The sequence below is a fragment of the Capronia epimyces genome (assembly GCF_000585565.1).
Source record: "Capronia epimyces CBS 606.96 chromosome Unknown aczIQ-supercont1.1, whole genome shotgun sequence".
Classification (NCBI taxonomy): Eukaryota; Fungi; Ascomycota; class Eurotiomycetes; order Chaetothyriales; family Herpotrichiellaceae; genus Capronia; species Capronia epimyces.
This window is the reverse complement of record NW_006912904.1, coordinates 3,192,499-3,212,834: the sequence shown is the minus strand read 5'-3', so window position 1 is coordinate 3,212,834 and position 20,336 is coordinate 3,192,499. Positions and strand designations below refer to the sequence as shown.

The 20,336-nt window shown below is 54.1% G+C and overlaps 10 protein-coding genes across 10 annotated transcripts; 4 read left to right on the top strand and 6 right to left on the bottom strand.

Annotated features, from left to right (window-relative positions):
• Positions 1-574: 574 nt before the first annotated feature.
• On the top strand, positions 575-1,090 carry A1O3_01178 (programmed cell death protein 5; the record flags this gene model as incomplete). The annotated part of the gene is made up of 1 exon (XM_007731326.1): positions 575-1,090. The coding sequence occupies one exon, from the start codon at positions 575-577 to the stop codon at positions 1,088-1,090; it is 516 nt and encodes a 171-aa protein (XP_007729516.1).
• Positions 1,091-1,187: 97 nt separating this feature from the next.
• A1O3_01177 (uncharacterized protein) lies at positions 1,188-2,141 on the bottom strand (the record flags this gene model as incomplete). Its single annotated transcript, XM_007731325.1, has 1 exon — positions 1,188-2,141. The coding sequence occupies one exon, from the start codon at positions 2,139-2,141 to the stop codon at positions 1,188-1,190; it is 954 nt and encodes a 317-aa protein (XP_007729515.1).
• Positions 2,142-2,740: 599 nt separating this feature from the next.
• Positions 2,741-3,690, bottom strand: A1O3_01176 (uncharacterized protein; the record flags this gene model as incomplete). The annotated part of the gene is made up of 2 exons (XM_007731324.1): positions 2,741-2,907; positions 2,961-3,690. The coding sequence occupies 2 exons, from the start codon at positions 3,688-3,690 to the stop codon at positions 2,741-2,743; spliced, it is 897 nt and encodes a 298-aa protein (XP_007729514.1).
• Positions 3,691-4,151: 461 nt separating this feature from the next.
• Positions 4,152-5,921, bottom strand: A1O3_01175 (uncharacterized protein; the record flags this gene model as incomplete). The annotated part of the gene is made up of 5 exons (XM_007731323.1): positions 4,152-4,934; positions 4,990-5,136; positions 5,230-5,497; positions 5,584-5,709; positions 5,776-5,921. 5 exons carry the CDS (start codon positions 5,919-5,921, stop codon positions 4,152-4,154), a joined length of 1,470 nt encoding a protein of 489 aa, XP_007729513.1.
• A 1,794-nt stretch (positions 5,922-7,715) lies between these two features.
• On the top strand, positions 7,716-9,692 carry A1O3_01174 (uncharacterized protein; the record flags this gene model as incomplete). Its single annotated transcript, XM_007731322.1, has 7 exons — positions 7,716-7,951; positions 8,138-8,393; positions 8,476-8,521; positions 8,645-8,892; positions 8,997-9,144; positions 9,227-9,371; positions 9,491-9,692. The coding sequence occupies 7 exons, from the start codon at positions 7,716-7,718 to the stop codon at positions 9,690-9,692; spliced, it is 1,281 nt and encodes a 426-aa protein (XP_007729512.1).
• A 1,591-nt stretch (positions 9,693-11,283) lies between these two features.
• Positions 11,284-12,624, bottom strand: A1O3_01173 (4-aminobutyrate aminotransferase; the record flags this gene model as incomplete). Its single annotated transcript, XM_007731321.1, has 1 exon — positions 11,284-12,624. One exon carries the CDS (start codon positions 12,622-12,624, stop codon positions 11,284-11,286), a length of 1,341 nt encoding a protein of 446 aa, XP_007729511.1.
• Positions 12,625-13,206: 582 nt separating this feature from the next.
• A1O3_01172 (dimethylaniline monooxygenase (N-oxide forming)) lies at positions 13,207-14,825 on the bottom strand (the record flags this gene model as incomplete). The annotated part of the gene is made up of 4 exons (XM_007731320.1): positions 13,207-13,578; positions 13,632-13,997; positions 14,052-14,625; positions 14,686-14,825. 4 exons carry the CDS (start codon positions 14,823-14,825, stop codon positions 13,207-13,209), a joined length of 1,452 nt encoding a protein of 483 aa, XP_007729510.1.
• A 606-nt stretch (positions 14,826-15,431) lies between these two features.
• On the top strand, positions 15,432-17,135 carry A1O3_01171 (uncharacterized protein; the record flags this gene model as incomplete). Its single annotated transcript, XM_007731319.1, has 5 exons — positions 15,432-15,535; positions 15,593-15,791; positions 15,853-15,980; positions 16,035-16,216; positions 16,282-17,135. 5 exons carry the CDS (start codon positions 15,432-15,434, stop codon positions 17,133-17,135), a joined length of 1,467 nt encoding a protein of 488 aa, XP_007729509.1.
• A 137-nt stretch (positions 17,136-17,272) lies between these two features.
• A1O3_01170 (uncharacterized protein) lies at positions 17,273-17,980 on the bottom strand (the record flags this gene model as incomplete). Its single annotated transcript, XM_007731318.1, has 1 exon — positions 17,273-17,980. One exon carries the CDS (start codon positions 17,978-17,980, stop codon positions 17,273-17,275), a length of 708 nt encoding a protein of 235 aa, XP_007729508.1.
• A 616-nt stretch (positions 17,981-18,596) lies between these two features.
• Positions 18,597-20,196, top strand: A1O3_01169 (uncharacterized protein; the record flags this gene model as incomplete). The annotated part of the gene is made up of 2 exons (XM_007731317.1): positions 18,597-18,647; positions 18,673-20,196. 2 exons carry the CDS (start codon positions 18,597-18,599, stop codon positions 20,194-20,196), a joined length of 1,575 nt encoding a protein of 524 aa, XP_007729507.1.
• Positions 20,197-20,336: the final 140 nt, after the last annotated feature.

Here is a 20,336-nt window from a genome sequence, read left to right as displayed (position 1 = left end):
CATGCAGCTGTCGTGCAATGCATGCTTGTAACGGCCGTGTCTGTGCAGGCAGGTAGATGGTGGACTAGAGTTGCGGCCGCTGTCACACGCTTTCTCGTAGTCTCTCGATGAAATGGAGTGACGGAAGAATGATGGTGAAACCCCCCGGTAGACGGCATACGGTATAGGACAACGACTGATCTCCCTCGCGGAAGGTTTAGATGAGGTGATCTGTTGGTCAAGGTGGTTATCGGGCGGCCCCGTGGTCATTTGCAGTCTTTCTACTCAGTACAGTACCGGGGGCACCAAGCTGGGGGCATACATACTACTCGTACATAGGAGTCCTAAGGCTTAGGGCCCTTAGGCTGTCGACTTTGGGCTGCTCGGGCCAGTCAGAGCGGCGTCCAAGTCTAGCTCCGGCGAACTCGCCCCTGTTTTTTCTGGTCTGCTTGGGGGCACAACTGCGCCCGTACTAGGCTCTAATTAGTTCTGTACCGGCCGGATCCTGATCATTGTTGCCCCGCGCAGTATTTTCCAAAGTCCATCCCTATATTACTGTCCACACCAGTTCGGACCACAGGTGCAATAATCCAACATGGCGGATGACGACCTAGCTAAGGTAAAGCCGTCACATCTCCCGGCCCGGGCAGCGACTGACGAACACAGATCAGAGCAGCTCGGCTGGCGCAGCTCAAGCAGCAAGGGAGAGGAGGATCAGGCGACAACGGCGAGGAGGATGACCAGGACCAGAGAAGGGGAGTCTGTCAACGCCACCGCCTCCAATGAGGCTAACCAACGGTGCAGGAAACAAGAAACAGAAGCACGATCATCCATCCTCAACCAGATCCTCGAACCTGAAGCCGCGGACCGACTGGGCCGGATACGAATGGTCAAAGAGTCACGCGCGACTGACGTCGAGAATAGATTGATCATGCTGGCTCGGTCGGGTCAGCTGCGCGCCAAAGTCACCGAAGATCAACTTAAGGATATGCTTGCGAGTTTGTCAGAGCACGAGAAACAGACGGGACACACTGTGGAAAGCGTCAAGGTGGTGCGGAGAGGCGGCTGGGACGATGACGACGATCTGGACGACCTGCTGAAGGAGTCTTGAAGAAAGTATCACAGTAACTGATGTTGTACACGACGGCCCAACGTGCCCACGCATATGATACCCCGATAACTATCTTGAGCTTTTCATACATGCAGGCTCAGGCAGTTGACTGAGCGGGAGCGGGAGCGGCAGTGGTGCTGTTCATCAACGCCGCCTCCCTCGCAGCCTTTGCTGCTCTGCGTTCCTCTTTCAGTTTCCTCCTGATGGCCCGGAGGTCCGGAGGCTGTTCGATCCCGAGACGATTTCGCAGTTCTGCAACGTTTGTCTCGAGTTCTTCCTCCCAATATACATTGATCAGGTCTTTACTCCGCCAGCCATTGGCAAAGGCCCAGGGCAAGAATATCTCAAACATCCTCTGCCGTTCCTGCGGTTTGAGTCTGACAATCGCAGCCAGACTGAGCCCAGTCATTGGTAACCCTGTATTGGCGAACTCGAACGCCTTCAGTCCCACTTCACCCTCTACCCAGACAGGGAGGCCAGTCACGGCATGATAGAAATCGTGACACTCGCGATACCTCTGCATCACATACGCCTCCTCTTCGTCGTCAATGTACCGGACGGGGTCCCTTGTGTCGGGCGTGACACCTTCCCGGTCCAACCATGCTGCATATGTTCTCCCCACGGTGTCCTCCGGTAGCCTCCGTAGCTTTTCCAACGACATGGTCTTGGACGTGATCCGGGGTCGATCTCGTAGAATTCTCCTGCCGGTTGGATCTGAGAGCATTCGGTTCCGCAGCCGAGTAATGAAGAACGGCTGGGCCGTCGCCTCCCCCAACGCAGCTATCATGTCATGCCGGTATGGGTTCGTTAGTGATGTGATTGCGCTGCCGACCGCTAAGCCCAGACGTTCGACACGTGTGAGCGGGACATGGCCTGGATAATTCGGCGGAGGGCGATTGAGAATCGAGAAAGACCGCTGGGCGGGTGGGCTCAGCGGAGATGCAGACTGTCGTGAGCGAGAATGTGTACACCTTGCACACAGCGGTCGGGATGCTCGGAGGATGGACGACAGAAGGAGCAGTTCTTGTTGTCTGCTTGGAGAGACCTTCATGCTGAGCGGGGGGATCTGAAGGCACTCTGAAGGACGTGGTTCGTGAAGGCAGGGCTGGTCTCAATGGCCTAGGTGTAATTCATGCCACGACGACTGGAGAGAGTTTCTCAAAATAATCCTCGGCAGTCGTATATTGGGGGCTCCCTGGTGAGTGGCCTGATGCTGAACAGTGACGATACTGTATAGTATAATTAGTACTGGAATAGTTGGAGGTGGGCAGCAGGCTGGACTGCGCCAGGCTCAGCCTTGCCAAGAAATACGAAAACAACTTGGATCGAAAGGTACAAACTGTTCCTTGCAGGTCACCACTGCATCTATCTACATGTATCCAACTCATCTCAACCACAGCAAATCGAAGGTCCCTCAAGCATCCGTTGTACTCTTATCGAATCGAGTTGATCAACAATACCACAAGAGATAGGAACAATGACACTGTCCAACATCAATTAGTGGGAGTTCACCCCTCCGCCGATCGATTTTGGAGTCTATCTTCTAGGATCTACCGCGATCGATTGAAAGGCCTCCGGCAGTTGAAAAGGTGGATATAATGGCCCTGGTCATATACCGAGATGATATAGTTCCCCGTCTGACTCTGTACATCAATCATGCCAACCCGACAGCTTCAAGGTAAATAAATCCTCGCGTATGATTTCAGGTTTCCTCTCCATCAACTCTTGGACGTCCCAATTACTCCAAACTAGCCTGCCATGCAGGAAGTCGGCCTCTGGTGTTGCCGAAAGCCATACACAGAATGCGCCGGGTAATGCTGGGATAACAGTTAGCTCCTTGCGATGAGTGAGGTCTGTCGTCGGTACATACCGAAATCGTCGAGTGGCTGAATGTTGGCTTTCCTGCTCATGTCCGTTTCAATTGATCCTGGATGGATCGAGAAGACACGCACGCTTCCTGCTGTCTCAAATGCAACGTACTCCACCAATTTCCAGGCTGCGACCTTGGACGCGGCGTACGATGAGTATCGCGGGATACAGGGAAGGTGGACGCCAGCCGTGGACACATTGAGGATCGTTGGCTGTCTCTTGGCCGTGGCAGTCTTGTCGCGACCGAATCGAAGGAATGCTTGAACGACGTTCAAGGTGCCTTTGACGTTCACCTCAAAGGAGGTCCAATAGTCTTCAATGTCCGAGTTTTCCGTCGTGTCGAGTGTGCTCAGGTATCCCGCATTGTTGACCAAGATGTCCACCGCTCCGATCTCTTGTCGGACAGTTTGAAAGACCAGGGCGATGGCTTGGGTATCTCTGACGTCCGCAACAAAATACCTGATCAGACTTGGCTTCTTCGTCTGGCTCAAAGCTAGGGATGAGAGAACTTGTGTGGTGGCTTCGAGGGTTTCTTTGGTTCTCCCTAGAATGATCACTGCCCGAGCCCCAGCTATGGTGAAGGCGGTAGCAATTGATTTTCCCCCCCCGCTAGCTCCGCCAGTCACGATGACCACCTTACCCTGGGCCGAGAGGCTGGGGTTTCTGGGATCGATGGCTTCATATGGGGAGTGGTGGAAGGTTTTCGTGACCGAGGGCCACGGAGACGACATTGTGAACTGGATTTGTTCTCAGTGGTATATCACATGGACCTTTCGAAATCGACAAGGTTGGACTGAAACGCCTTTATATATGCTGAAAGAACCCTGTTGAAAGGTTGGCCTGGAGGAAGTCCACTCTCTCACAGCGTTTATCTTCGCGCTCTGTCTCTGTGTTATACGAAGCATGGCTAGACCAGGGAGTGGGGAAGTCTGCTGCCAATCAATTGGGCGGATTTGCGCTCGGGAAGAATCAGGCCAGGCAAAGGTGTACAGAGTACATGCACGAACGAATGCAGCACTGGCACTGCACGGCTTTTGCTATCAAGTCTACAGATTTGGCGTCCCCGGAAGTCGAAACCTCACACAACTTCACCCCTTTTTGGTGGCAAGCCTACTCACTCACGGCCATTTATCCGCCGAAACCAATGCCAAAGTGGACCGTGAGCCAAGAGACATCTGATTCATTTCAATCTTCATTCGACTTCATCCTTGGATGGATCATGTAATATCCCACCTGGCTTGGTCATTTCCTTGAAAAGGGCGTCTCGAGTCGCGATCCATTTCTCGGAATATCCATCAGTCTTCTTCTTGGACGGCTCCAGGTCCTTGTTTACCCATGCCATCAGGCGCGAAACATACTCGAGGTCCCTTCCTTGCTGGATATGGAATTTTTTGCCATAGCCGTCCGCCTCGACTCTTTTCTTGTACTCTTCTCTCATCTCGGCCTCGGATGGAAGGGTGGTGAGGCCGGCAAAGTAAGCGGCCACCGCAATGGCCTGGAATTCGAAGAAGGAAAAGGTGGCGACGAAAAAGGGTACTCCGACAAACGCTAGGGTCGGGTCGGGAATGTAAAAGATATCGTCGTGCAGGTTGTGCATCTGCAGACCGTCGGTGATGAGGACCTTGTCGTCCGCTTCCTGGGGCGACAAGTCGTCTCGGTGATACTGCGGCGCGAAGGGGAGAGTGAACAGGTACCCCGTCGCCACGATGACGCGGTCGATATTTTCCAGCACTTGGCCATCAACCAAAGTGACCGTGCCTGGGATTGGGCCGGAGCCGGAGCCGGAGCCGTCAATGTCTTCCGGTAGCGGACTGAAAGAGGCAATCTCGGCCACCCGGGTCGCGTTCTCCGGCAGCATGGAGACAGGCGTGTCGTATTTGCCCTTTCTCGTCGACTGCCATATCTTCTTGGCGGTCGGGCCCAGCTCGCGAGCAATGTCGGTGGAAGATGCACTGCCGCCAATCACCAGAATGGTCTGGAAGGATGTCATGTCAGCCTCATCGATCCAGGGGAAACCCTTGGGGTCTTACCTGATTGTCAAATCCCTTGGGGTTGCGGAATCTCTTCGAATGTTGCACTTTTGTCGGGAAGGCCCTTTTCCATTCGACCAGGCCCGGAATGTTGGGCACTTTGGGAGCGTGATAATGACCCGAGGCTACGGCGACCGCATCGAATTTCTAAGCCACCCAAGTCAGCGGAGTCTGAGGTTTGAGGTCTGTCTGTCTGCCAATCCTTCCTCCTCCCCTTCCTCACTTTCAGAAAGAACTTACCCATTCCCTGCTGGACTTTTCCTTCTTGACATGATCCCAGGTTGAGGTCCGGACCGTCCACTCGCTCTCGCCGGGCTCCTTTGATAAATGCTCAACTTTGGTGTCGTGCAGTGTCCTCTCGGCCACGCCAGTCTTGGCCGCCGTATCCTGGATATACTCAGCGAGAATGCGCTGGCTGACAAACAAGTCGGTGTTGGGCTTGTAGGAGTTGAGACTCAATTCCATCAACGGCGTGGGGACGTTGTTTTTCAGCCCTTCATACGCGGGCCTATCTGGTGAGTCAGCAGGGGGTCTAATTTGGACTGTGCCCAGCACAGACAGGGGTTACTCGACTCGAGCATCGGTCACTCTCACCCTGGCGATGAATGTAGAATATGTGGATTGTCAGATTCGGTTGTGAGGTCGTAGAAGGTCGACTCGGCCACCGACGCCTTCGGGGCCGGATAGGCGGGTTCAAATGGGATGTTGGGATCCAGCACCCTGTTGAACGAGTTAGGTACGAACAGCACTCTCTCACTGGCAATGTCTGTCTCTCTCTATACGAACCATACGCCGCCGGACACAGGAGCCCTCTCGAAGACGGTCACGTCCAGCCCTTCAGCGATCAGATGTGCCGCGGTGGAAACTCCACTGACGCCGGCGCCGATGACGGCCACGCGGCGAATGGGAGGCTCAGACAGTCTGGTTATCATGGTTACGGTTGCGGTTGCGGATGTGGTTGTGCCAGGGGAGAAGATTCTGTTGAAGCTGACGCCAGGATTGGTCTTCAATTGTTACTGGTGTTTCCACCGCACGACGGACCCTTATACTTATACATATACTCTGGCTACAGATGCATATTTAAGGTATGGAACGGATCTGTGCCGTTCAACTAATTATTAATTATACATCTACCTATGTAGATTCGTGCTCGTCTCCCTGGGACGGCGAGCTTGTCCCGACACTACCACCACCTCCTCCTACTAGGTACGGCTACTCCTCCTACTTTGCTACGAACTACGAATTGCCATCCTCGATGCATAAGGTGACATTGTAATCTAGGGATCCGTACAGAGTACTTCTGGAGGCAGAGAACGGGCCTAAGGCTCTGGGGAACCCGACCCCCGCGCGTCTGGCCACTCAGAACCGAAGATTCGCTATCGCGCAACTCCTGGGCGGTGGTCACGCCTTCGCGACCATTATGATGCCACGCATGGGGCCTCCTAAGCTCGAACCCAGGCCACCCTCAGGAGTCTGGAGGGCACACTATTCCTACCCCTCGCCGAGTTGCGCAGCCCAGGATCGCATTCTGCCATCTGGCACTGAAAAGACGACGAAAAAAGAAAAGTGTCCTCTGTAATTTTCCGCCGTTCCTGTACGGATACATTGTACAGTACACAGCGGAGTCGGGCCGACACAAGGCTCGCGGCGCAAACCCAGCTCTGTGTTGTGTTATTATGGCGTATGTAGACTCTGGAGAGCCGCGCCGTAGGGGACAGGAAGGACAGAACACGATCCAACGTGGGTGTCACATCAACACCAACACCTGCCTTGCCACCAAATTAAGCAAAGGGTGAAATACGACCAAGAACAAGGGATAGAACTCCTCCTATTCATACGATTGTCTGAGTTCGCCTCCCTCGCTAGGGGTATCTAATCCTACTACATTACGGTACGGATATACAAAGTATACACATACTATCTGAAGCGAGTCTGATTTAGAATATGACACTAATTACTATTGCTTATAGGTACTGTTTACACGGAACCCTTTTCTCCATCAAGGCCATTCATAATCCTGGGTCCTCTGGCTCTGATGGGCCATTGGGACGAGGTTTGGTTTCAAGAAAGCAGCTCTATCAGCGAGGACTCTCTGGTACCATAGGGACCTATACCGAGTTCTGTACGGAGTATCCGTACAGCATCAATTACTAAGGCTCTCGGCCAGGGTTCCGCGTGTGTAGCCAATAGTTGAGTAGACTCTAGACGAGGAACCACTCATTACGAGTATCCGTATTGTCGAGAATGGAGGAGAGGTCGAATCGCCATCACTCCACCTCCACCATGGCGATGGCGAAGGCGATTGCGTGCTATAGTGGCAGTCACATACAATCGCAATCGCAAACCCAAACCCAATCTCAATCCCGCTTCCGACAAGTCACGGTCTCCAAATGAGGGCCCCCCCGTGGCTTTAACGGGCTGCTACTAGTACGTAGTATACAGTAGCATCAGGATATATATGTATGCACTATCCATAGGTCGGCAGCGGCAACTGCAACGGCGACAAGATTGATATAATAATACTATAAGACTCGTGTTCTATCTGTCTCGACACCTAGTCTCCAGGACTGTACTGTATCTTCCTTTGGCGTCCAAGGAAACCCCATACCCCATCCCTCATCCCCTATCCCCCGTCCGCCGTCCGCCGTCCGCCGTCTGCCGTCCCTTCCATCCTCTCTTGCTTCGTTTTGGCTACGAGCCCGACTCAGACTTGCTTCTGAGAAACCATGATCTCTCCTCAGACCCTCAAAGTCGCCATCGTGGGAGGTGGCCCCGGAGGCCTCGCCGCGGCGATTGCCCTATCGGAGCTGCCGTATGTGTCGGTTACGCTGTATGAGAAGAACCCCGAGCCTCGAGAGGCCGGGGCCGGAATCAGCCTCAGCACGAACGCCTGGCGCATTCTTGATCTTCTCGGAGCGGCCGATGGAGTCAAGGGAGGGTCTAAGGCAAACACGCAGCAGAGGTACGTCGCCGTCGCCGTCCCCGTCCCGGTCCCTGTCCCGGTCCCCGTCCCGACCGATCAGATGACAATGACAACGACACGCCAATGCATTTTGTTGTAATGCTCTCTGTTGTCATGCAATCTCATCGGGTAAAAACAACCCCAGTCTCGGTCTCGGTTGTTGACGAGTTTCTTGGGAATCTGCAGGAACGGCTACAATGGCAATATACTTAAAGTCATCAAGAACCCGGAACACTCGGACAAAGACCGACGAGGGGCGATCAGAGCGCGCAGGACTCGGCTTCAGTCGGCCCTTCTGGCCAGGGTTCCTCAAGGAGTCATTCAGTTCAGCAAGAAGCTGAAGGTCCTCGAGAATCTCGAGGCCGGAGGGGTACGCTTGGTGTTTGACGATCAGACAGAGGCGATTGCCGACCTCGTTGTCGGGGCCGACGGAATGCATTCGGTGGGTTCAGATCGTCCGCACCGTGCGGGTTGCCCTGTCCGATGCAGAACTGGGTCGCTGAGGGTTGGTGTTTTCTTTCCAGGCTGTGCGGCGAACAATATTTCCTGACCACCAACTCCGCTTCAATGGTAAGTAGCCAAGGGCATGAACGATAAGAATGGGAAAAGGAGATGGATATGGGAAATGAGAAGGAAATGGGATATGGGAATTGGGAAATGAGAAATGTGCTGACAGCTTTGCTTCTCCTTTAGGCATGACGGCCTGGCGTGTCATTGTCCCCCTTTCCTCCATTGCCCATCTCACCGACATCACCCAAGCGACGGCCTGGTGGTGGGGGGACGGCGGTCACGTATATTTCTCCCCTGTCGACGATGAGTCAGAGACCGACGACCCGTTGTTTGAAATCACCCTGCGATCCTACCATGAACCAGAAATCCCCGGCCAGACCGTGATCTGGGGCGTCCCCGCCACCAACGAGAAGGTGGCCTCGAGGTATACGGTATGACAATGAATCTGAGCTGTAGTCATACGGCGATGTTCATCCGACGTTGCCCAGGTCCCAAATCCCAAACGAGCCATGTTGACAATCTATCGTACTTCTAGAAATACGATCCGAGAGTCCGAGCGGCAATCGCGTCCGTTCCGGAGGGCCAATGGAGGGAATTCGCCATGTTTGCCGGCCCTCGTTTGGAGAATATCATCGCATGGGACAAGGTCGCCCTGGTTGGAGATGCCAGTCATCCGCTCACAGGTCAGTAACCAGGTCACAGTACCGGCTGTGCAACCATGTCCGTCTAGCCCAGGGAAAGGCTGACTTGAGTGTGCTTTTCAAGGGGCCTTTGGCTCGGGAGCTACGTTTGCCATGGAAGATGGTTGGATTCTGGCTCGGGCCATCGAGCACGTCAGGGCCTCTCCGACCCGTGTCAAAGATGCGCTTGAGATCTTTGCCGAGATCCGAGAACCTTTCTATACAAGAGCGTAAGTGGAGGGGACAAGAAACCTCAACCTCACCCTCCTTCTCCTCTTCCCTGCCCACCAGTGTGGTTCCTTTTCGCCGCCAGATTCTGATTTCTGATTCTGATCGCCCTGTGCTGCAGCTTTGACTGGCTTGACAAACGAGGCGCCGAGACCAAACAACTCCAGGCAGACAACAAAGACTTGGACTTCGAATCGGCGGTGAGAGGTCGACTGGACAGGTTTTTCGGATCAGAAAATGAGCTGAATTGGATTTACAAGAACGACATTGCGCAGGTCTGGAAGAACTATTTGGAGAAAAAGCCGGAATTGTACCTCCCTTAGACCTTAGACGATGTTTCTTGCAGCTTCCCGGGCATGAATTAGATTTCATAGATGGATGAGACTTGAGGGGTGATTTGATATTGCATATGTATATTGCATATTGCCCTACCTACATAGAGGAGGTATGGGATACATCTGTGCCACTTGTGCAAGAGCTGATGTCGTTCGAGGTCCAATGCTCCGCGCTATAAAGAAACTACGGCGGATCAAGTATAACCTGCCGCGCGTCTGAGAACGCGTCACGACGCACCAATCGGAGGGCAGAGAGAGTACTGTACGGATAGGTACTCAGTACCTTACTACCTCTGGTGCCTCCGTGCTACCAACTTCGAGTGAACAAAAATCAGAATCAAGAATCAGCAGACCCTGTGAGCAGCCATTCGCATTCACACTACTCCGTACACCTACAATTTTGACCCTCCTCTGGGCATATTCATTCATACAGATACAGGTTGGTGACACGGTGACATGTGTCTGCGCGAAGTCCCGAGACTCTCTGCCCAGATTTTGACTTACTACCTACTACTAGTAATAGTAGGTTGTTGAAGTGGGAAGACGGACACGGAACAAGGCCAGTCATCATCATTGAATGGAGAGCTCACCTGGTGGGCAAACCTCTTAACCCGAAGTTCCTATGTATTTAAGGATAAAGACGTATGTGTCGACACTGCTTGCAAACACCCGAGAAACATCGTGACATTGCCTCGACGAACGCTCACTACTATGGATCCCTTGATGAGCAAAATATCCTTCTACATGTTCCCCCGGATGTCTTTCCATATCCCTATTTGAACAACCACAATTTTACAAGCCTGCGCGAAACTGGCTTGGATTTGCCAACCTGCCTCCTTTGCAATATCAAGGTAAAGAGACCACCCGCGTGCACATGATCAGATACCTACTTCACCCATGGAGTGATGTCCAAAGTTCCGCCAACACTGATCGTCATGGGCAGACAGGAAGCTTTCAGACGAACTGCAGAACCACTGGTACCCTTGTGCCCGACGCAGACTTGGTACTTGGACGGATGACTCATTTGCCCACGGCATCAGGTATAAAAGTGCTCAACAGTCAGCCTCATTCTCCTGCTTCACCAATGCTCTGTTATCGCCTTTGGCTGGGTGGGGGTCGTACCCACCTGACTGGCTTGTTTGAAGATGATGATCTTGCACGCGGCACCGATTGTATCCACTAGTGTTCCTGACTCCAAACTCGCGTTGTTGGGCCGCAGAAAGCCACGAACACCAAGCATCGATACCACCGACTGCCGCAGCCGGACAGACATCACGGCGAACAGTGTTGCTGGTAAAATAGCGCGTCGATCCTTCAGCGTGCTTCGACGATACGTATCTAAGTTGGGTAGACGATGAGGCATCGGCCCCTTTTCTACCCAGCCTTACACACTGCATACAATTCAAGTTCTCGTGGCTTATCCTCAGATAAGGCGTGCACAAAGCCAGATTCCTAGGCTGCTGGTATACGAGATTGCTGGATTCTGCTACAGAAGTTGCGCCAAAGTACACTATACGCCAGTTCCTCCGGTTGTCATCCGCAAGATTCACAACAGTACTACTCCTAATTATTGATGCACCTATTCTGGAGCCTGACCTTTGGTTTGAGTCTCCGCAGGACGCTCACCAGCCGCTACCTCCTCGATTGCCTGTCGAATGATAGCGCAACCCTTGTCCATATCCTCCTTGCTGATGTTCAAGGGTGGAATGAACCGCAAGGTGTCGTAAATCGAGGTGGTCAGAATCAGCAGATCCTTCTCCAAGCATTTGGCTTGCACTTTGGATCCAAAGCCTTTGCCTCCCGCGAACTCAACAGCCAGCATAAGGCCCAATCCCCTGACGTCGTGAATGACATGAGGGAAGTCAGATTTGGCCCCCTTCAGCATGTCCATCATTTCCTTCCCTCGCACACTGACATTATCCAGAATTTTTTCGTCCTCGAACGCTTTTACCACAGCAACGCCGGCGGCACACGAAACGGCATTGCCAGCATAGGTGCCGCCCATGGAGCCAGGCGGTTGCTTATCCATCAGTTCCTTCCTTGAAACGATGCCCGACAATGGGAAGCCATTCGCAATGCCCTTGGCGATGACCATGATGTCTGGCACAACGTCGTAGTGCTCGATGGCAAACATCTTGCCCGTCCGGCCGAACCCCGACTGTACCTCGTCTACTACGAGAAGGATGTTGTGCTTATCACAGATCTCGCGCACCCGTTTCAGGTAGGCTGGCACCACCGGGACGTAGCCACCTTCTCCAAGCACAGGCTCGATGAAGATTGCCGCCGTGTCTGACGGGGCAGTCTCGCGCTTGAGGAGGAGTTCAAGCTGTTCGACGGGATCCATACAGCAGTTTTCGGCGTTGTACTTGCCGTCACTCCGTTTCGCAATCGAACACTGCGCGCAGTAGGGGAAGGGAACGGCAAACACTCCGGGCATAAGCGGCGAGTAGTTCTCGCCGTAGATGGTTTTGGACCGCGTCATGGCCATGGCCCCGAATGTGCGTCCGTGATATGAACCTTGCATGACGATGACATTGGGCTTCTTGGTGGCATGTCGTGCAAGCTTGACCGCCGCTTCGACTGCCTCGGAGCCCGAATTCCAGAAGAAGAAGGTATCCAGTGACTTGTGTGGCATGAGCGGTATGAGGGACTGGACGAGCTCGAGATACGGCTTTTGGAAGGCAATATTGACTTGAGCGTGCACTATCTTGCCGACTTGGGCCTGGGCGGCCTTGGTCACGGCGGGATGGCAGTGACCGAGATTGGCGACGCCAATGCCGCAGGTGAAGTCGAGCATCTTCCGCCCGCTCGTCGTGGTTACATAGCTGCCGGAGCCACTTTCGATCACCTCGGTCATGAGGCGACCGATTCCTCGCGCCACATGGCGAGTGCCAAACTCTGCGAGTTTGGAGAGGCTCATGTTTGGACTCGATGCAGCCTGGGCGACTTGCAGCGAGGATTGAACGCGCGGATCGGACCGGACAACTGCACAAAGCCCAGGAAGGAAGCCAGGAGGAAGAGGAAGATTTAAACAATGAACAAAGGCAAGATAACAACAAATCTGCGAGATATGGACCAAAAAAATCGCGCGTCACTACTCCCTATCATCACTTGTCATCGCTACCACCGTGTTACGTCGCTGTGAAATAAACGGCACATCATTGGCCAACACAGGCTTGGTGGGGGACACCGTCACGCTTGATCCAAATTGGCTTTCAGTGGCGCCGTTCTAGAGCTGCTCGGTGCCCGCCTGCGCCTAACCAAGTTCGGCGTGTGGCCTGAGCCTGAGCCTCTCAGCCCTGCGGCCAAGACCATTGCTATTGCCGCTTTTAACCCCGCCTTTTCCCACCACACTGAGCACTCGGCCTTCCTGCGCTCCTTTGCACTTACTCTTTTGTCAACTCAACCAGGCCCCAACGGAGCTCAAGCACCGCAGACGCTTGCACGATGTTATCGTACTCTGTATAGCCAGGTGACGAGAGGTCGGTCGACTTTCGGCAGTCTAAAGCTTCGCTAGAACTAGTGCGGCTTCTTTGACGCGCTCCTCCGCTTCTGCATTTGCCCGTTTCCACATTTTTATCCTCCTCTGGTGACCTTCGAGGAAAGCCTTGACCCAGCGCGTGTCAAAGGGCGGAAGTTTCCTGCCCGGCCGCGTCGGTGATGGCTCGCCCGCAAGTTTGCGGATTGTCTCGAAATATTCCTCAAACTTGGGCCACAGGACTGTGAAAGCTGGACCATCGCCTTTCTCCGCAATTCGATCGCGCTCCCACGCCTTCTGCTCCTCCAGCGATGGAAGCGTGGCACGCCCGGCAAGAACGCGGGCGGCGATCACTGCCTGCCATTCGAACACTTTGAATGTCAAGCCGGCTCCTATCTGATTGCCCTCTGTCAGCTTTGCCACCACAAGGCAGGGGCCGATGGGCTTACCGCTCCTATGAAAGCCAGCGTTGGGTCGCTCTGATGGAATATATGCAAGTACAGATCCGGAATGCGGTTGTTCCTGATGGGGATCTGTGGCAGGAAGGGCAGTGTCCACGTATACCCCGTGGCAAAGATGATGGCGTCAACGTTTGGCACCGTCTCTCCGTCTGCGAAGAAGACTGTCCTCGACTTCGGATCAACGCGCTGGATTGAAGGCAGCTGTTTGATGGCTGGATGCTGGAAGGCGTGGTCCCCAAAATACATATTTGTTTTGTGACCCTTCACCACAGCGTACACCGGCGATTGCGCAACCCCGAGGAGATCAACAGCTGTATCAGCGCCCGACACTGACGCGCCCACGACGATCACTTTCTTCCATGACTGTTAGTGACAGTGGAACCAGAGGGAGAGGGAACCTGCACGTACCTTGCCCCGGTAGCTGTCCCGGCCTCGGTAAGCTTTGGAATGAATCACCGACCCGGGGAAGTTTTGTTCGAATTCTTGTAATCCTTGAATTAGAGGGAAATATGGTACTGCGTAGTGTCCGCTCGCCACCACCACGGCATCAAAGGTCTCCTTCCACCAATAGTCGGTCGTGTCGCCACTTCTTCTCAGAACGAGCTCCCACTCACCATTCTTCTTGGTTGCGCGCTCTACAGTGGTGTTGTACTCGACCAGGTCTTGGTAGCCTTTCCTGTTGACCAGACCCTGAATGTACTTCTGGAAGACTTGATATGGCCGAAATGGAGTATCCACGCCGTGGAGGGCAATTGAGCGTTGACTTCTTTCCGCTGGAACCGGCTCCTGTGAGTATCCCATCACGTCGGCGTCAACATTGCTTTCCAGGTAGGGATACACTGGGGTTTCCAGATATCGATTGTGGCTTTGCTTGGTACTCTGCCTGGGCAATTTGGCCGGTATTTCGACCGGAGGATCTACCGTTTGGCGATTGGCTAATTCGTTGATATTCGCAAGACGAGGATGGCCCTCGTCGTAGAGCCTGGAGCATGTAAATCCTCCAACCCCAAGCAGCCAAGTACGCCTCGAACCCGCGACTTACCAGCATCCTCCGGCTTGCTCTCGACGTTCAAAGACCCGGATAACATCAAAGGCCTGTTCCTGCGCGAATGCATCGATGGCAATGGCACCGGCAGGCCCCGCACCGATGATGGCGACTCGTTTGATGGGCGCTTCCGCCATTCTGTCCCCGAAGTTGCGACACTTTGTCTACTGTCTACAAGACGGCCTTTATGTTTCTGAGATATACTAAAAACTCTTTCGGCTTACTCTCGGGCACTAACTACTTCAACAGATCCCGCCCCTCTTCCGCGATCAGATATAACCTCATGGGCTATCACGCCATACCAACCAGTATCACGTGCTCGCTGGGAATGTTCCCAGAATAGTGACCCATGAGCCAATCAGCAACAGAGTACTCCCAGTGGAGCTCACTGCTACTCCTGAGCGCCCACAAGCCTTCGTGCTTTAGCACTGTTATACCTGGCACCTACCTGGTCATGGAGAATTATATCGACGCAGGTACGATGTGCCTCCGGCAACGTGCCCACCACGTTGCCACTGGCCCCATGGCCACTGCGGATATGCGATGACCCAACAGGTTCACTAATCTGGTAATTGATCGATCCTCCGCCTTTCCTAGGCTGTGTGGCGTGAGACCCATCCTAGACTGACGTGCTCGAGATTTGTGGAAACAAACGAAAACCATGGGTTACCAAAATGCTGGAAGTCTGCCTGGGAGTAGATCCCTTTTTTTTGTCTGCTACACATGTATGAAGACCGTGAAGCATGGAGAAGGAAACAGACACGCAAGACGACATCTACGTCCGCTCAGAAGAGCTTGCTCATTCACCACAATGGGCTCGGGAGGATGAACACCGCGCTCGTGCAAAGTAAGATGAGACTGGCCGGGACTTGTCAAGCAAAAAGCGACTTCTGACCTTGTCTAGAATCGACCGCTCTGTTTTGCCATTACTCTGTCTCGGCCTGCTCGTCTTCCAGCTCGACCGGATGAACTTGGCCAGTGCGTTGACCGGAGGTTTCGCCAAAGATATCAAAGTCAAACAAAGTACCATCAATCTAGGCAATCAGTTGATGTTTTTGTTCATTGTGGTGTTTGAGATCCCGGCCAACCTGATCTTACAAAAGGTAAATACGACGCCATTCCCCAGCCTTGGCCTTGGAAGCCGATCTAACAGTGCTGGTGAAGCTCGGTCCCCGGAAATGGATCTCGGCACAAGTCTTCATCTTTGGTTTCGTCGCGACGCTTCAAGTGTTCATCCGCAACCGGACTGGATTCCTGGTCTCGAGATCTTTCCTGGGGCTGGCAGAAGCAGGGTGAGCAGCGCCGGTCGCCGTTACGGTCTCGGAGTTCACACTAACATCATCGAGTTATATCCCTGGGGCAGCCTACACCCTTTCCACATGGTACCGGAAGAAGGAACTTGGCAAACGGGTCGGTATCATGTTCTTTGGAATGTTTGGCGGCAATGCCCTGAGCCCTATCCTTGCCTCGGGCATCTTGAAACTGGACGGCAAACGGGGCCTTTCTGGGTGGAAATGGATCTTCTTGAGTTAGTCCCTCCCGAGAAGTCAGGTGAATGAATCATCGTTGTTTCAGCTCACTCACAGGCAATAGTTGAGGGCGTGTTGACCATGTCCATCTCAATCCTGCTCCTTTTCTTGCTTCCTGGCTCTCCCGATCAGCCACGGCCACTCCTTAGCAAAGGACTTGTCCGATTGACGCCCCAAGACCAATTTATCTTGATCAAACGCATTGAGCGGGATGACGTCTACAAACGTGGCGGTGCTCAAGGCCTCGCTATCCCGTGGAAAACTGTCAAGAGGACGATTCTACATTACCGACGTTGGCCGCACTTCCTCTCGACCTCACTCGTCTTCTCCACTTGGAGTCCTCTTATCACCTACACGCCATCGATCTACGTATCCCTTGGGTTTGACCGAGTGGCGGCGAATGCTCTGGCATCCGTTGGGGCTACCATCTCCCTAGGGGTTGTGTTCTTCTTCGCATGGCTGAGCGACCGCACCGGCCGACGCGGTCTGACCGTCATGATCGCTCAACTCATCTACCTCGTGGCTTTGATCATTTGCCGTCAAGTGCAGGATGGCGTGGGCCGATGGTCCAAGTGGGGGCTCTGGACAGTGGTCAACTCCTTTGCTGGTGGTTACCACCCCGTGCACAACACTTGGGTGCAGCTCAATTGCCAGGAACCGGGAGAGAGAAGCATTTCCATCGCCATGTGGGTCATGTTTGCCATTGGCGGGTTGATGTATGGAACCCAGTTTTTCCAGGGCGGCGACGCGAAGGCTCATTATCCCAACGGCCTGCGCACGATGATTGCCCTGGTAGCGTCGGGGGTGGTGCTTGCGCTGATCCAGGAGTTGATTTACTGGCACCACAATCGCAAGGTCAAGAACGGGACGGCGAGGGTATTCAAGGGAGAATCTAAGCCTAGGATCTATGTGCTGTAACTTGTGCCTGTGTTGTTGAGGAAGGATGCGGACCAATCTTGTGTCAAAGTCACATACACTGCAGAATAGATTCTCCTGGCACGGAGCACCTTATACCACCACAACCGCCGCTAAAGGGCTCCTGAGGCTTCAGATTGCTATTTCGCCGCCTCAGCGCCTCCCCATACCTTTCTGGCCGACGAACGGGAAACAATCTTGCCATACCACTCATTGACCAGCGGGTATTTGTCCTGGTCGTACTCGCTCTTGTCGAAAACAATGCCGACGGTGCGCTGCCATGGAACGAAAGCAAGATCGGCGTAAGAAAATTTGGTGCCGACCAGCCAGGGACCATCACCACAATCGCCACCCTCCTTCTGCGACTGTTCCAATTTCTCTTTCTGTTGTGCCAGACGCGCCTCCAACACGCCGGTGACGCGGTCGATCTCCTTAAGATAGCGATCTAGGGCACTGGGCAACTTCTCCGGGTGGAACAGCTTGAACCAACCCGCCTGGCCGAAATATGGCCCTTGGCCTGAGGTCTGGAAGTACAGCCACTGCTTGGCGTGCCATGACTCAGGCGTGCCCGGGGCGAAGCTCAGTCGGTGGTCCTTGTCGTAGGTCTCGACAAGATATTCGATGATGGCGCCGGACTCCCAGAGAGTGAGGTCGGTATTGGGGTCGTGGATGGATGGCAGCCGCCCGTTCGGGTTGATGGCCACATAGGCGGGCTTCTTGACGTCGGTAAAGGGGACAGGTATGACTTCGTATGGGAGGTCGAGTTCCTCTAGAATGAGGGCAACTTTTGCCGGGTTGGCCGTATGGGCTTCGCCCCAGACCTTGATGGGACTGAGTGAGGGCGACATGCTGATGAAATCAAGCCAAATCAGTTCCTTGTCAACAGGAAGTGCTTACTGCTTCTTTCTTCTTTCTGTTCTTGATTCTCAGGCTCTGAGGCAGAGGGGCAGCTGGGTTGATAAAGGCAGTGAAATCAACCTTGCTGTCCCTCAGCTGCGACCTACGATCCTGCTCCTTTTGTCATTTGTCAGAGCTGAGAAATGCACGCCCATCCCTCGCAAAGTTACTCCCATTGCTGGTAGAGAGGTGACACCGGAAGGGCCAAGGTGGTTGCAACCCCACAAATGGATAGATGCCTCGACGGCCTCACAGGAGACCGAGACCCGGGCACCTACCAGGCACTTACCAGGCACCTACCAGTGAGGTTCCTTAGGTGCCGGTTAGCTGCCAGTAGGCGCAGGCTGGGTGCCAATCGGTGCCAGACCGCAGCCAGAGACCGCAGCCCAGCACCGCCTTAAGAGGCCCCTTAGCCCCTCGCTAACCCGATCGGGACAAACTTTGCGAGTACATCAGGTCAGTCTCTACCTGCTTTCTCATCAGTTCAGTTCTCATTCCCCGTTTCCCATCTCCTGACCACCGCGGATGTCCCGTCGCAGCTGATGTCAAAACAGCCTGGGGCTGACCATGCCATTTTCCAGTAGAGCATGCCAGACGTGCAAGCTTCGACGCATCAAGGTAAGTAATAGAACCCCCAGTCTAGTCCCAATGCAAGCCCCAGCTCACACACCCCAAGTGTGACGAGACCAAGCCTGCCTGTCTTCGCTGCACCAAGTCCCGGCGAATCTGCCTCGAATCCAGCGTGATCGAACAAGCCGGCTTTTCCATCAACCTCGAGAATGCCTACGCCAGCGGCAAGCTCAAGCGGCCGAGGGGCCCGCGATCCAATCTAACCCTCCTACGGCCGCGGTTCGATCTAGAAGCCCGTGCGATTGCCTACTTCCTCCAACATCATGTGGTGGCCTTGACTGATGTGCCAGACGTGGCCCAGTCGTTGTGCGGATGCATCGCGACATGGCAGGCGTCGGGCAGAGATTCTGTCATGGTCGATCTGGCGCTGTCTGCCACATCCCTTGCCGTCTTCTCGCGCGTCCATCAAGATCACCAGGCTGCCATCGAAGCTTCGTCGAGGTATTGTCGTGTTCTACAGATGGTACAGCAGAACATCGCCACCGTTCGGCCATCGTTGACCTTGGACGACCGGGATACGATCGAGGCCTGCTTGCTGACCATGTTCCTCATGGGTCGCTACGAGGCTACCATGCACAACTACAGTGTCCTGACTCCGGACAACAACTCCACTGCATCAATACACAGGCAACTCCATCATGATGGCGCTCTGACTATTCTGAAGGTCTGGGTCGATAGTCGAGATCCCAGTCCCAGTCCCAGTCCCAGTCCCAGTCCCAGTGTCACTACTGCCAAATCCATCGTAAAACTAGGGAGAAGGGGACTGGTCCAATCCTTGCTGCATAAGAATCTTCCGCTGCCCGAGTGGTTAGTCGACGGCGCTCGTTTCGGCGAGCATGGTCTGGAGTTGGACTATGACCGCATTTTTGTGCGGGTGGTCAAGCTTCATCAAGCGTCCGCGGCACTTCGCCAGCGGGGTGATGCTACGACAGCCGTGCTCCTGGAATTGTTAGACGAGGCCCAGCAGCTTGACAATGCACTGCGAGACTGGGCCACTGACTTGCCCGATACATGGAGCTACCGGCGATGCACCCTCAGCGATCCAGGTCCGTGGCCCAGGAAGCACTTCTACTCGCCAACCGTGTACACCTTCGCAAGGCCCGGCTATACCTCAGTCTGGGCCCTGTACTTTACGACAAGAATGCTGATCAACAGTACACGCCTGAAGCTGCTTGAACTCTGTTGGCGAGATCCAAGCCTCGGTCCCACCTACGGACAAGGGCAACGGCTCGAGTGCTCTATTCTCTTGACTTCGATGGCCGATAACCTGGCGTTCACCCTGCCTTTTTGCTTTGGCAAGATTAAAAGCAAGGTTTCGGAAGACGGCAGCCAGGCCTTGATAGCCGTCGGTTCCGATGACGAGATTAAGCCGTACCTTGCGGGTTTGGTGGTCTGGGAATTGGCCGTTGCCTCGAGTCTGCACGGTATGGACCTCAAGCAGCGGCAGTGGTTCAGATCCGAGGTGGCACAACTGGGGAGGGAGTTGGGCAATGGCATTCTTGAATCTGCAGATACTGATGAATGGCCGATGCTTTGACTGCAGCTATAAGGATGTTGCTCTCGCTACATGCCGACGATGGCGGGTTTCAATAACTCAGATCTCTTGCTTGCATCAGCAGCACAGTCGCCTTCGCATAAGTCTAGACGGTCACCTCGTACATCATCACAGTCACCTTC